General features: G+C 55.5%; 1 protein-coding gene across 3 annotated transcripts in view; it reads left to right on the top strand.

Moving 5' to 3' along the window:
- SLC12A3 (solute carrier family 12 member 3) overlaps window positions 1–13,007 on the top strand; it is a 35,617-nt gene that overhangs the window by 19,496 nt on the left and 3,114 nt on the right. For all 3 annotated transcript variants that reach the window (XM_077898359.1, XM_077898360.1, XM_077898358.1), the window contains 7 exons: window positions 155–237; window positions 1,407–1,478; window positions 2,165–2,266; window positions 3,171–3,282; window positions 5,965–6,051; window positions 9,113–9,248; window positions 10,633–10,700. In XM_077898359.1, the coding sequence (XP_077754485.1) occupies window positions 155–237; window positions 1,407–1,478; window positions 2,165–2,266; window positions 3,171–3,282; window positions 5,965–6,051; window positions 9,113–9,248; window positions 10,633–10,700 (660 nt within the window). The remainder of the gene's footprint in view (window positions 1–154; window positions 238–1,406; window positions 1,479–2,164; window positions 2,267–3,170; window positions 3,283–5,964; window positions 6,052–9,112; window positions 9,249–10,632; window positions 10,701–13,007) is intronic.

The following is a 13,007-nucleotide window of genomic DNA, read 5'->3' as shown; positions in this document are numbered from 1 at the left end:
CTGGGGGCCTCCCAGCTCTGCTTGCATGTTACACAGGTGGGAAGATCAAGGTGCCGAGAGAGGAGGGTATGGTGGGAGGCGGGGCCAGCTCTAGACCTCTGGTGTCTGGGGGCTGGGGGCCAGAGGAGCCTGACCCCATCTCTTGTCTTTCCAGCGATGCTTTTGATTTCAACTATGGTGTGTGTGTCATGAGGATGCGAGAGGGGCTCAACATATCAGAGGTGATGCAGGCACACAGTGAGTACATGCCCCACCTGCTTGGCACCCCTGTTCAAAACCAGAACAGCATCCCAGAGAGTTCTAGAACCTGATATTTTGTAAGTGGTGGAAGGAAGAGAGGGGGGAATTAGTAAGGAATAAAAGCCTAAAAAGTTGGCTTTTGATGGAGTCTCAGAGTTCCTCGAGTTTCCAAATGAAGACACTGAAGCCCAGAACGGGGACATGACTGGTTCAAGGTAATGCTTCCATCTGGGGGCAGAATCAAGACTGGACCTCAGAGCTCCCCAACCACTATCAGGGTTTTTTATAACCAGATGGGATAAAGAGGGTCTAATAGAGAGGAAGGACAAGAGAAGAGAAAGGAGCGTGCCCATGTAAAGATGCCAGAGCATAAAAAAAAAAAAGATGCCAGAGCATGAAAATACATAGAGACCAGAGCCTGGACCCTTTGGTCCCTAAGACCATCTCTGGGCTGCTGAGTAGGGATGTTTTACATTTAGTCACACAGGAATGCACAGGTCGGGGGTGGGAGGAGCAGGAAGGGACACACCTGGGCACAGCTGGGATGGTGCTGCTCCTGTGCGGCCGAAAGAAATCACAGATAATACAGGAAACAAATGGGGGTGGGATGGGGGAGGTGGGTGAGAGACGTGGAAGCCACATTTCTGGCAGGTGGGGCCCAGGTGGTGTCGATCCGGGTCACCCTGGGCAGACAGCATGCCTGGCACACAGCAGCTGTTCAATGAAAATTGGCGCAACTGGTATTCACAGAGCAGCGGCTGTGCTCCCGTCGGATGCTGCGCTAGGTGCTGGGGGTACAGCCGGGAACAAGGCCAGATCTGCCCCCCGGGGAAGCTGGGGTTCCCATAGGAAATGCAGTGGTCCCATAATTCATTTCAGACAGGGACACTGACACAGGGCAAGTGGCCAGATAGGCCCCTGGACGAGGGGGACGTCTGCGGAGCAGGGGAGGGCTGTGAGTGCTCCCGGCTCAGGGTACTGATGCAGGGGCAGGAGGAAGCCAGGTGGGGCTGCAGCATGCAGGGCCAGTGCGGGGTGGGGGGGGGGAGGGGCCAGATGAGGGGAAGGTGACGAGTCAGGACAGCATAGCGGGTGGCCCAGAGAAGGAGCCCAGGAGCGCCCCAGGTCAAGGAGATCTCGGGAGCAAAGCTACCCTTCTCTTGCAGTTAACCCAGTGTTTGACCCAGCAGAGGACAGCAAAGAAGCCAGCACCAATGGGGCCAGGCCATCTGTCTCAGGCACGCGTCAGTCCACACCCCACTCTGAGGCTCGGGGTGCTCTCATCCCGTGGGGCAGCTGGTGGTGGGCCGTAAGGGAGCCTGGTCACACGGGTGGGAAGTGCCCGAGACCCCTGGGCGCCGGGTAACTGGGAACCGGGGTGATGGGCTTGGGCAGCGTTCAGCCTTGTAGCCCTCCTTGGGAATTCGGGGTCCTGGCACCGTGGGGACCACCCAGCTGACACGGGGGCCCATGCCCACCCCTCCCGGGCCCCCTGGCCATGCTCAAATGTTATAGGCGGGGAGGCGGGAGTAGCTCCTCCAGCCCTTTCCCACGGTGCGCTGGGAAGCAGGGAACGGTGCTGGCGTCAGCGGCATCCTGTGGGGTGAGGGGCACAGAGGAGTGTCTAAGAGAAGGGTCCCTGCTCTCCAGTGCCCACCAGAATCCGGGGAGACAGACACTGGGAGCAAGGCAGGGGCGCATAGCCCTGCTCCTGGTCCACTGCCTGAGAACCGGGTTGCAGGGTCTCACTATCTGAAGAGCTGGTGGTGCTGCTCTGGACCAGTCCCCACCACGCACGCCTGCAGTGGGGGCTTCCTGCTGCTGTGTGCTTGGCCTGGGTGACAGCGAGAGCACCTCTCGGGGCAGCTGGCTCCGTTGTCAGGGTCAGGCATCTCCACGGTGACCCGGCCCTCTGCTCCTGCAGTGGACCCCGACGCCCTGGTGAGGGAGGAGCAGGCCAGCACCATCTTCCAGTCTGAGCAGGGCAAGAAGAGCATAGACATCTACTGGTTGTTTGATGATGGAGGTGAGTGGCCCCCGGGTCACCAGCTCTCCCCGGGATTGTCTCCCCTCCACGGCCTGCCCTTCCTGGCCGCTCTGGACAAGGCACCTGGAGGGACCTTGAGGCCCAGCAAAGCAGGCCTTTGTGTTCACCTCTGGGCTGGGGGAAGCCTGGCTGGGCTCCTCTGCTTGGCTATAGAATGGGGGACTTTATAGGAAGAGCTGAGGCCAGCATGGGATGGAACGTTCAGTCAAGACGGACCTCAGGGTCACAGGCCCATACATGGGGGAAGCTGTAGGGATGTTCTTCACTTCCCCCCAAAATACGCCCTCTCCCATTTTTCTTAAGACACATGCTTTATCGTTCCACCTCTGAGAGAGCCCTACATAGACAGAAAATGCTTCTGTTCCAGTAGCATGTACCTCATTGATGACAGCTTATATAGACCGAACACTTACTATATACTTGACACTAAATGCAAGCGCTAGGCAGGAACTATTATGAGACTCCTTTACAAATAAGGAAACTGAGGCATAGAGCAGTGAAGTAATTTGTCCCGGGTTACACAGTGATAAGTGACAGCTTCAACATCATCTGGAGAGAGGACAAGGAGGGATGAGGGTTCCTACCCACTGGTCAAATCTTTAATCTTCAAAAAAAATGCTGGAAATCCAGATTTTCACATGAAAACCCCCCAGCTATTAAATGTCAGCTCAGTTATTTAAAAACATCATGCAGGCCACATGAACCCCAGCCCGCAGAGCCTGTGTGCCACTCGGGTATAGTCTAGCACCCTCATTACACAGATGGGTAAACAGAGGCCCACAGAGGGGAAGAGGTGTGCCAATGGCAGAGTGGGGAGGGGACCCAGAGGGTGCTCTGTCCTGAGAGCAGCTCCCTTGTGATTGATGGGGACCCTCCTCGCCAGGCCTCACCCTCCTCATCCCCTATCTTCTCGGCCGCAAGAAGAGATGGAGCAAATGCAAGATCCGCGTGTTCGTGGGGGGGCAGATCAACAGGATGGACCAGGAGAGAAAAGCGTGAGTGGGGAGTACTGGTGGGGGGCCACACAGGACCAGTGCCATCCCAGCTCTGCCCAAGTGTGTCCCCTCCTGCTTTCCCCCACTTGCACCCCCCCCCCCCCCCGCCCTGCCCCACTCCAGGCCATGACAGATTCAGCTCTCTCCAGGTCACAGCAGTAGTGAGGGACCTCTGGGCAGGAGCAGGTTCTGTTCATTCTGGAAGTTGTTTTGCTGACCCATCCTCCCTTTAATAAGATCCAGATGCCCTAGTTCCAGCCACAACAGAGAGGAGTGTTAAATTTTAAAACCACCATTTAAAATCTGCTCAAGAGAAACCTTGAAGGATGGAGAATGCCCTTCCTGCTGCAAAACAAGGTGGGGCTGAGGATCCTTCAGGGCAACGTCCTCCCCCTCCCCCTAGGGAGCTTGGGATGCTCTCCCTGGTGAGACAGGAGGTGACTTTAGTGGCCAGGGGTTGGGGCAGCAAATCCCACTGAATTTGTAGGTGAGAAGTGACTTTTGATTTTCTTCCAACCGTGCAGCTCATTCCGCAGAAGGGCTCTCTGCTCGGGAACCCATGCTGATCTGTCTCAACCAGAGAGGACGGGCCAGGCTGGGGAGCTTGGCAGGCAACAGCAGCCAGCCAGAATGTAGTCACATTGGTTTATTTACTTGGGTTCCATGGATCGCCTCTTTCTGGCAAGAGACGCTGGTTTTCTGTTGAAAATTGCCACGTGAAATTTCCTTTCAAGATGTGGCTAAGTGAGAATGTGAGTTGATTTAAGCTGAAAAGGAAGGAAACGGTAAGGCAGGTAGACAGGTGTGGGGTCGGGCAGGTGGCCCATGTGTGCCTGGAGCTGGCCAACGGCATTGCTTAGAGCAAGGTCAAATGTGGTTGAAGGTTGTAGGATGGAAGACTGCTTGGAGGGGCGGGGAGGGGGGTGGGCTTGCTCTAGGTAGTGGGATGAATTAGCCAAAGAGAAGAAGCTCTGCCCAGCGCCCGGTGAGCTCTACAGCAACCCCGGCCATGATGCCAGGGGTCAGGACCCTAGGGCGTGTGCCACCAGGAGCACATCCCCGGGACCTCTTCTCGGTCACCCCCTGTGTGAGTTAAGGGCGACCAGCAATCCCATCTCCTGGCCCTCGCCCCCACGGAGAACCTCTGGCCCAGACGGCCCTTCTCAGCAAGTGCTGAGAAAAGCGTTGCTTGAGAAAAGCAGCATGTGGCCTCTCTGTGATCTCCAGAAGATAAAGAAGTCAGGAGGGCTGCTTTGCTGGCTCAGCTTTCCATTCCAGCCCTGAATGGAAGCCGGGCTCAGCAGGTTTAGTTTAGTTCAAGGCCATGGCACCATGGGGTCCTGGGGTGTCCCGCATGTGAAGGTTGTGGGATGTCCTCTGCCTCCCAACTGTCCCACAGCCAGGCCAAGCCCTCTGGCCTCCTTGTGACCCTGTGGCCAAGCTGGCGCTGCCTCTGGCCCGGGCCCTGCCCAGGCCCGCCACCCCCACGCTGCATACCAGCACATCTGCCCACGGCTCTGCTTTCCTAATTTTGCTCTCAAGTTCAGGAGGACCAGCCATGGCTTGATGGCTGGCCATGGCCTGGTCCTTACGGTTTATCCCCAGCTCCTGCACCCCCCAACCTCAGCCAGCCCCTCACTGCTCCCGCTCTACCTTCTGTACTCCCATCCCCTCATTTGTCTGGACTTCCCACCCCCACACACTCAACCCTACCTACTTGTTCTGGGGGTATCCCCAAAGCCATGTCCTGCCCAGTCATTCTAATGCACTGGGTAGGATAGAGCCAAGGCAGGTTTATCATCTAGAAGGCTCCTTGGCTCATTCCACATGGATACCCCCCACACACACACCCTCTTTGGCCTATAATAATCTTGCACACCATCCACCATCCAGCTAGACTGCCACCTCCTCTGTGAAGCCTTTCCTGACTGCCACCACCCGCAGATGGCATCTCCTCCCCTGTTGCATGCAAAGTCAGTGCCATGTGGCTCTCCACTCCTTCTATACCTAGTTCACGTGTGTCATCTCTGTTTCCGCGGTCCACCCTGCAGTTTCCTGTGGTTTACCTTCCCATCCCTTAGACCCTTGCTCCTCAAAGTGTTCTCCATGGACGAGCAGCATCACAACGCCTCGGAGCCTGTCAGAATGCAGGATCCCAGGCCCCACCCCAGGGCAGATGAATCAGACTATATTGTAACCAGGTCCCCGGCAGACGTATAGACATCGGGATGTAAGGTGTGCTAGTCCAGAGATGGCCACCAGGTCCTTGGGGGAAATACTGCTCAGTTACTTTTCCACATCGCTTGTCATCTTCTGATCTAGTTTATCAATATTCGTTTTCTGTCCACCCCCGCCCAGGAGAGAATGTAAATTCCCTGAGGCCAGGATTTGATCTGTTGTACTCGCTGCTGGATCCTCGGTAGACACAGCACAAATTCATTGAATGGAATAATACATATTTAGGGGCACCTGGGTGGCTCGGTCAGTTGAGTGTCTGCCTTTGGCTCAGGTCATGATCTCAGGGTCCTGGGATCGAGGCCCTCGTTGGACTCCCTGCTCAGCGAGGAATTTGCTTGTCTCTCTCCCTCTCCCTCCCCTCCCTGCTGCACACACACTCTCTCTCTCAAATGAATAAACAAAATCTTAAAAAAAAAAAAGTATTTAAAAATCTCCGTCTTCCAGGATCATTTCCCTGTTGAGCAAGTTCCGACTGGGATTCCATGAAGTTCACGTCCTTCCCGACATCAACCAGAAGCCACGGGCTGAGCAGTAAGTTCTCTGTGTTGATGTACTTCCCAGGCAGGAGGGCCAGCTGTGTGTCCCCTTTCTGTCTGTCTGCGGAGCCAGGCAAAGGCTTCGTCCTTCAGCCACCGAGATGGGGGGGCAGGTGCGGTGGAGAGGGGGTGAAGGGTAGGAGTTTGCAGCCCTTTATTTTCCTGTCAGGGGTTTCTTCCTTTGCATATCAGATCACAGCTCTGGCCTTTGCCCGAAACACACCTGGGCTGGTTGACAGGGACAAGGAAGGTTCCCGTTTGTGCTTTTCTTAGAGCAAGTGTTTTAAAGCTGGTGCTCGTCTGGGCTGTTCTGCTGCTCAAGCGAAGGCAGGTGTTTCGTCCTCAAGGGACCCCTTGGACCTGTGGGGAGTGGGGGAGGGGTCTTGCTTGCTACTCAAACATTTCTAGAGTTTAGCCAACACCCTGAAGGTTTTCATAAAGCCGTGGTTCTCAAACTTCGGCCTGTGTCAGAAACTCGGGGAGGGCTTATGAAAACACAGCTCGCTGAGTCCCCCTCCTCCCGCCCCACCCCAAGATTCTTGAGTCAGTAGGTCTGGGGCAGGGCCTGAGAACCTGCGTTCCTAGCAAGCTCTCAGGTGCTGGTCCAGGCACTTCACGTGGAGAACCACTGTCCTAAAGGCAGTCCGTGTAAAGTGCTTACAGTGCCACAGTGTCCAGCCCAGAGTAAATGCTGCATCGATGGCTTCTGTCTACTTGTGGCTTCTGAGCTCTAGACCTTGACCCTTTCATGAGGTCTCCGCTCCACTACAGACTTGCTTCCTTCTCTGAGCCTTGCCCAACTTAAGTTCCTGAAACAGGAACTGTGACGGGCCCAGCTCATCCTTTCCTGCTAGGTCAACGAAGAGGTTGCGGCAAAGCCCATTTCATGTCTACCTTTGCTGCAGTTGGCCATGGCCAGGGTTGGCACAGTCATGTGCTCAGAGACACAAGGCTGGAGGGCAGGGGCCATGGCACAGGCTTGTCCCTTCCATGGGGCTGAGGGGTTCTAGAGCAAACAGAACCAAACGTGCAAAGGCCCTGAGGCAGAAGCGTGGCCGCTACAGTCCTGATGTTATTTATGTGAACACACGGGTTCTAGGGGTGGGGAAAATGTTGGAGGGTCTGGGCCACAACTCTCCTCTTCCCTCTACGCACGGACTTTAAGCAAACCCCCGCGAGAACGTGTAGCTAGGCTCAATGGCAGGATCAGAGGGATGACGCCTCACTTGCTCAATGATTCAATCCCTATTCTGAAGCTAACATTTATAATCGGGCTTGCTTTATGTAAATCCATGTGAACGAGGTTTTCCGGGACTCCATCTCCTCCGTAACATAAGGTCTGTCCTGACCTCTACATCTCCCTTATAGTCCCCATTATCTGGAGACGGAAGGAACTCAAGAGGAGAAGAAAGGAATGTGTCAGTGGTGATGGACACTGGGGCTCCTACCCTGTGCCAGGGTCGGGGGTGGGGGGGGGGTCGATGAGTAAATCCCAGCCCCGGGGCCGCCAGCGTTTCCGCAGGCCCCACACAGGCTGGAGGAAGTCCAGAGCCACGGGGAGCGCTGCAGAGATGCACTAGAATGTGCGAGAGGATGCGGCTGTCTTGTTGGCCGAGGAGCAAAGGCTGGAGACAGGCCCGGAACAGAGGCAGCAGGAATACCTTCCGGGTGGGGGAGGCCCAGGGAGCCGCAGACCCCATCCAGCAGCCCTGATCCTTAGAACCCCGGCCTTGGCCCTTCCCTGCCTCCACTTCCTGGCCTGCTCCCTCTCCTTCGGGCAAACTTCTGCAGAGACATCCACACCCACTGTGGCCACTTCCTCCCGGAGCCCCCCCGCCGCGCTCCCCCCACGGGGCGTCATCGCCCGCAGAGTCCCTCCCTCTCCCTCCCCGCTGTATCCCACACCGCAATCCTTCTTGAGACAGCTCTTCCTTTGGCTTCAGAGCCCTCAGCCTCCACAGGATTCCTCCTGCGGCAGTGGCCCTTCTGTCGGTTCCAATTGCCGGCCCTTCCTCCTTTCTCTGGTCAGAGATGGGATCCGGCCCTGGACTCTTTTCTCATGCCTGTCCCCAGTGTGAGCTCATCCATCCACATGGCTGCAGGTGCCTTCCTCTGAAGGCCGACCAGTCCAAATTTCTATATATTTTTTAAAGATTTTACTTATTTATTTGAAAGAGAGAGAGCACACAGAGAGGGGAGGAGCAGAGGGAGAGGGAGGAACAGACTCCCCTTTGGAGAGCTCCCTCCCAGGAACCTATGACCTGAGCAGAAGGCAGACGCTTAACTGACTGGGCCACTAGGTGCCCCCTCAAATCCCTATTTCTAATCATGGAAGTCAAGTCACACAGAACAGCCTCCATCAGCTTTCCATCTCACTCAGGGCAAATAGGAAAGCCTGCCTGGTCTGGGCTCTCACACTTCTGTGTTCTCACCTCACCCCACTTTCCTCTGCACTCACCTTGCTCTGGCCAGACTGGCTCCTTCACTGCTCCTCAAATAGACCAGACACACTTTTGCCCCAGGACCTTTGCACCTTCAGTTCTGTGTGGCCCAGCACCTGCTGGCCTGTGAAGAGCTAGCTGCAGAAAGACAGGCATCCTTCAGCCTCAGGGAGGCCTTCCCTGCCCCAAATATTTCATGTCCTGATACCTAGTTTGTGCCTTCATAAAACTTGTGATCTGGACTTGCCTAGTTACTGCCCAGCAGACTGTGAGCGCTGTAAATAGGGGGCATTGTAGGGTTTGTGCATTGGTGTGTAGCACAGAGCCTGGCACAGGATCGTGCTCAGGCACTACTCAGGGAGCGGTTGGGTGGGAGGAGGTGGATCCCAGGGCAGTCATTGCGGACAACTGGTGCAAGTCCGGTTGAATGCCAGACCCAGCTGCCTGTGCTGATTTCTACGTGGAAGTTGCTTTGATGGAAACCACAGGGGCAGAATGGGTTCAGCCTAAAAAGGGTGTCCCTCCCTGTGGCGCCCATCTCCATCTACCTCAGGGAACCTGGTTTCCCTGGAAACTGGGCCATCTCACCCGGTCTCAGCTGCTCTCTGTCCCTAGCACCAAGCGTTTTGAGGACATGATTGCACCCTTCCGCCTGAATGACGGTTTCAAGGACGAGGCCACTGTTGCCGAGATGAGGCGGGACTGTCCCTGGAAGATCTCAGATGAGGAGATTAACAAGAACAGAGTCAAGGTACTAGAGAGAAGGGCCTGGCTGGGGTGGGGTGGGGGTCAGGGCGCTCCTCTGGGTCAGGGCCATGTGCCCCATCTGTCCTGAACTTCCTTAATGCCTTCCCCTTGACCGTCCCCCTCCACCATGCCCCAGCCTCTGAGGTAACCTCCAGCCACAGATGCGGGGTAAACTCAGAGCCATTCTTGGTCCTTAGCCAGTGGACCCCACCCTATATGTAGCCTGAAGCCATGGCCACCCCCGGCCAGACAGTGTCTTCCAGATTCTTCAAGGCCTACAAGAACAGTGGTGGCTGCTGTGGTTGCTTGAAGATGAGGCGAGCGGTTAGGGAGCTGGGGGGTGGTGGTGGGGGGGCGGTGTCACAGTTCCACTCCCTGTGTGCTCCAGGTCAGTGATCCCCTCACCCCACCTTACCCCCAGAGGATATTTGGCAGCTTTGGGAACATTTCTGGCTGTCACCACTGGAAGGTGGGATTGCTACTGTCACTTAGTGAGTAGAGACCCTGGGACACTATTAAACATCCTACAACCTGCAGGTGCAGGGCAGTTTCCACCATGAAGAATTGTTCCCCCTAGAATGTCATCAGCACAGGCTCTGGAGCCTGTGATCTCAGTGAACTCGCTTCCCCAAAGTTTTCTGTTCTCTCAAAGGGGATGACCTCCCACGATCAGACTCCGAGCATCAATCATTTCTGAACACTCTGGAAACAGGCCTTAGGGTGGGAAGGAATCTCCCCCACAGCCCAACCTCACACAAAGCTTTGGGGAACTCTGATCCGTCAGCCCTGAGGCCCTGCCCCTGAGGGCTCACAGCCCCTTGGAAAATACTGGATTCAGGTGTAGCATCCAAAGAAGGCTGTGGCCTGCCCTGTTGCAGGGGGTGGGGGTGGGGCAGGAAGCATGTCCCACTTCTGCTCTGAGTCGACCTTATCGGGGGCCTTCCGTGTGCCAGGCCCTTGACATCCATGGGCTTTTGCATGGGCTATCTCCCTCGATGCTGCCCAAATTCCCCTGGAGGGGAGGTTATTGTACCCATTTTACAGTGAAAACAGTGAGGCTCAGGGAGGCCACGTGCCTTGCTCAGGTTCCCTCTGCTGTGAGCTATCAGGGCTGTGAGCTCACCCCACACCATGGCAGGTGCTCTCTCTCCCAACTATGCCCCCCAGTCGTGGAAATAAGGAAAAGCCAAGGAGGGTCTCCCAAGGAGGTGAACTTGGTACTCAGTTACTCTGGGGGTCCCCTTCCATCTCGGAGGAAGGAGAGTTTGTGACCATTTAGGGGAACAGTTCAGGCATCTGGTGTGAAGTGTTAAAGGAAGCCCCCAGACTTGTCGGGGGCCCCTCCTGACGTTGTGGGCAGTGACCACATGGCTTCTCAATTTCTCCAGTCCCTTCGGCAAGTGAGGCTGAATGAGATTCTACTGGATTCCTCCCGGGATGCTGCTCTGGTGGTCATGTAAGTAGCCCCTGGGAGGGGGGGGGGAGCCCATCACAGCAGCCCAGGATGTCCACTCTGGGAAGGGGCTCGGGAAGTGCTCCCCGGCCGAGAATCCAAGCCCTTCCCCGTGAGGCCGAAGGGCCCAAAGCCCCAGGAGACAGCCCAGGTGGCTTCTTGGCCGGTGGCCGGGCCTGCTCGGCTCCACACCCCTCGCCTGAGTGCCAGCTGGCAGAGGTCGAGGACCTCACACGACCCAGGCCTCACCGACCCTCCTCACCACCGTTTTTCCTCTGTTCACCACCTTTTCCTGCCAAACTCAGCTTGGCAGGGAGGACCCCGCTCGTTCCAGAAGAAAATTGATTCCTGGTTATTTGGGAATCACCCAGCCCTCTTTGGCCACGGGCCAGCCCTGATTGATGTTGGCGCCAAGCCTGGGCAGCAGAGGCAGAGGCCCGTGGTGCCAGGCTCCATGCCTGCCAGGCCCTCCGGCCTCCGCCACCGCTGCTCCTTGTGTCAAGCTCTGAGCCACTCCAGGGGGATACGGGCCGAAGCTGGGTAGGTGCAAGGTGAGGCGAAAGGTGGCAGTGGCGGAGAGGGCCTCGGGGTGGCTCTATTCTCAGAGGCCACGGTCAGCCAAGCCCTCTGAGACCCCTCTCCCAGAGCAGCCTAGCTCAGGGGGTCGGGGGTGGTTGGCAAGGCGTGTTCCTGACCTGGCTTACATTTCCTGAGGGCTGGCCACCTGGGAGTTCCTCAGGACAGCCAAGAAGCCTGCAGAACCTGTTTTCTCCTACCCTGAAACCAGGATCAAGCTCACCATTTATGGCCCCAGTGCACAATGAAAATGTGGGGCCTCTTGTTAAAAAATTACTAAGAATGGCAAGATGGCAGCAGCAGAGGATTGAACCCAGCCCGGGAGCCTTCTAAGTCCAGGGGAAGGGGCAGGGGCATGTGACTGCACAGCCTGCACCCCCATGAAGCTGGCTCTGCTGGAACAGTGCTCCCTGGGGCTCGGAGGGAGATTACTTTTTTGTAGAGAAAGTACCTCATGTTCCCTTGATGTGGGAACTGTAGTAAGAGAAAGGGCTGCATTTCTCTGTGAGCAGAGAATGTTCCTAGGGCAAGGCTGGACTAGGTTGTGGACTGGGTCAGAGTGCGAGATGGGAGGACGACTCTCCAGAACTTTCCTTGAGTGTGGTACCTGGAATGTGCCAAATAGCCTCTTCTTGAGTACCAGAGAAGCAGGTTTGCACGTTGTCTTTGCTCACTGTGTGGCCTTGGGCAAGTAATCCTATTTCTCCACATCTCAGTCTCCCTGATTATGAAGAAGAGTTCAGCCCAATTATTTCCAAGATTCTCCTTCACTCTTACATGCTGTGATTTTAAGTTTATTTGCCACTAAAGTAAATCAGTCTCTCAAGCCATAAGATGAGAAATTTCATCCTGAGAGGTGAGCATCTGCTGGACCTCTGCTGGACCTCTTCCACCCCACTCCCCTATCCCCCAGATTTCAGACAGAAAGCCAGTCCCCACCTACCAGCCTTTGGGAGAGTAGTCAACACAAATAATCATGAGTCCGTCACTATTTTTTTAAGATTATTTATTTATTTATTTATTTATTTATTTATTTATTTGAGAGAGAGAGAATGTGTGTGTGCAATCAGAAGGAAAGGGAAAAGCAGACTCCTTGCTCAGTAGGGAGCCTGATGTGGGGCTCAGTCCCACAAGCCCTAGATTATGACCTGAGCCAAAGGCAAACACTTCACCAAATGAGCCACCCAAGCGCCCCAAGTCCAGTCACTCTAGAAAGAGGCCTGCACACGGCATCCCACCCCATGGTCATGACACCAACTACAGCTACTGCCCGAAGAGGCCCCGGCTGTCGGGCCACCTTCACCAGGAGGGCACAGCAGTTGCATCTTTGCATTGCCAGTCTCCAACCCAGAGACATGCCCACCCAGTGTTTCTAAAGGTTGTCAGGATCACTTTCATTGGCACCAGGATCTAACAAATTCTTCAGTTCTTTCCAGATCAGGGTCTGAGGTGGAGGAAATTGCATTCCCCAGAAATTCTGAGGAAGGAAAAAAATTCTCCCCAGCCTCGAAGGGAAAGATAAAATTACACTTTGCGGCATTTTGAGGTGTGTACTCAGACCATTTTCTAGAGCAGGTTTGGGGCAGAACTTGGTTGGTTGTTGTCTACCCATCAGCAGTTTATCTGGTTAATGGCCCGTGTTTGAGTTCAGCTTAATCCGAGCAGCTGATAGACCAGCCTTGTAAGATAATAAACCAAGCCAACAACCTTTGCCTAGATGAACAACCTATTTCT

This window comes from Canis aureus, chromosome 5, assembly GCF_053574225.1.
Source record: "Canis aureus isolate CA01 chromosome 5, VMU_Caureus_v.1.0, whole genome shotgun sequence".
In the NCBI taxonomy this organism is placed as follows: Eukaryota; Metazoa; Chordata; class Mammalia; order Carnivora; family Canidae; genus Canis; species Canis aureus.
The sequence above is the reverse complement of the archived record's forward strand: the minus strand, read 5'-3'. Positions and strand labels throughout refer to the sequence as shown.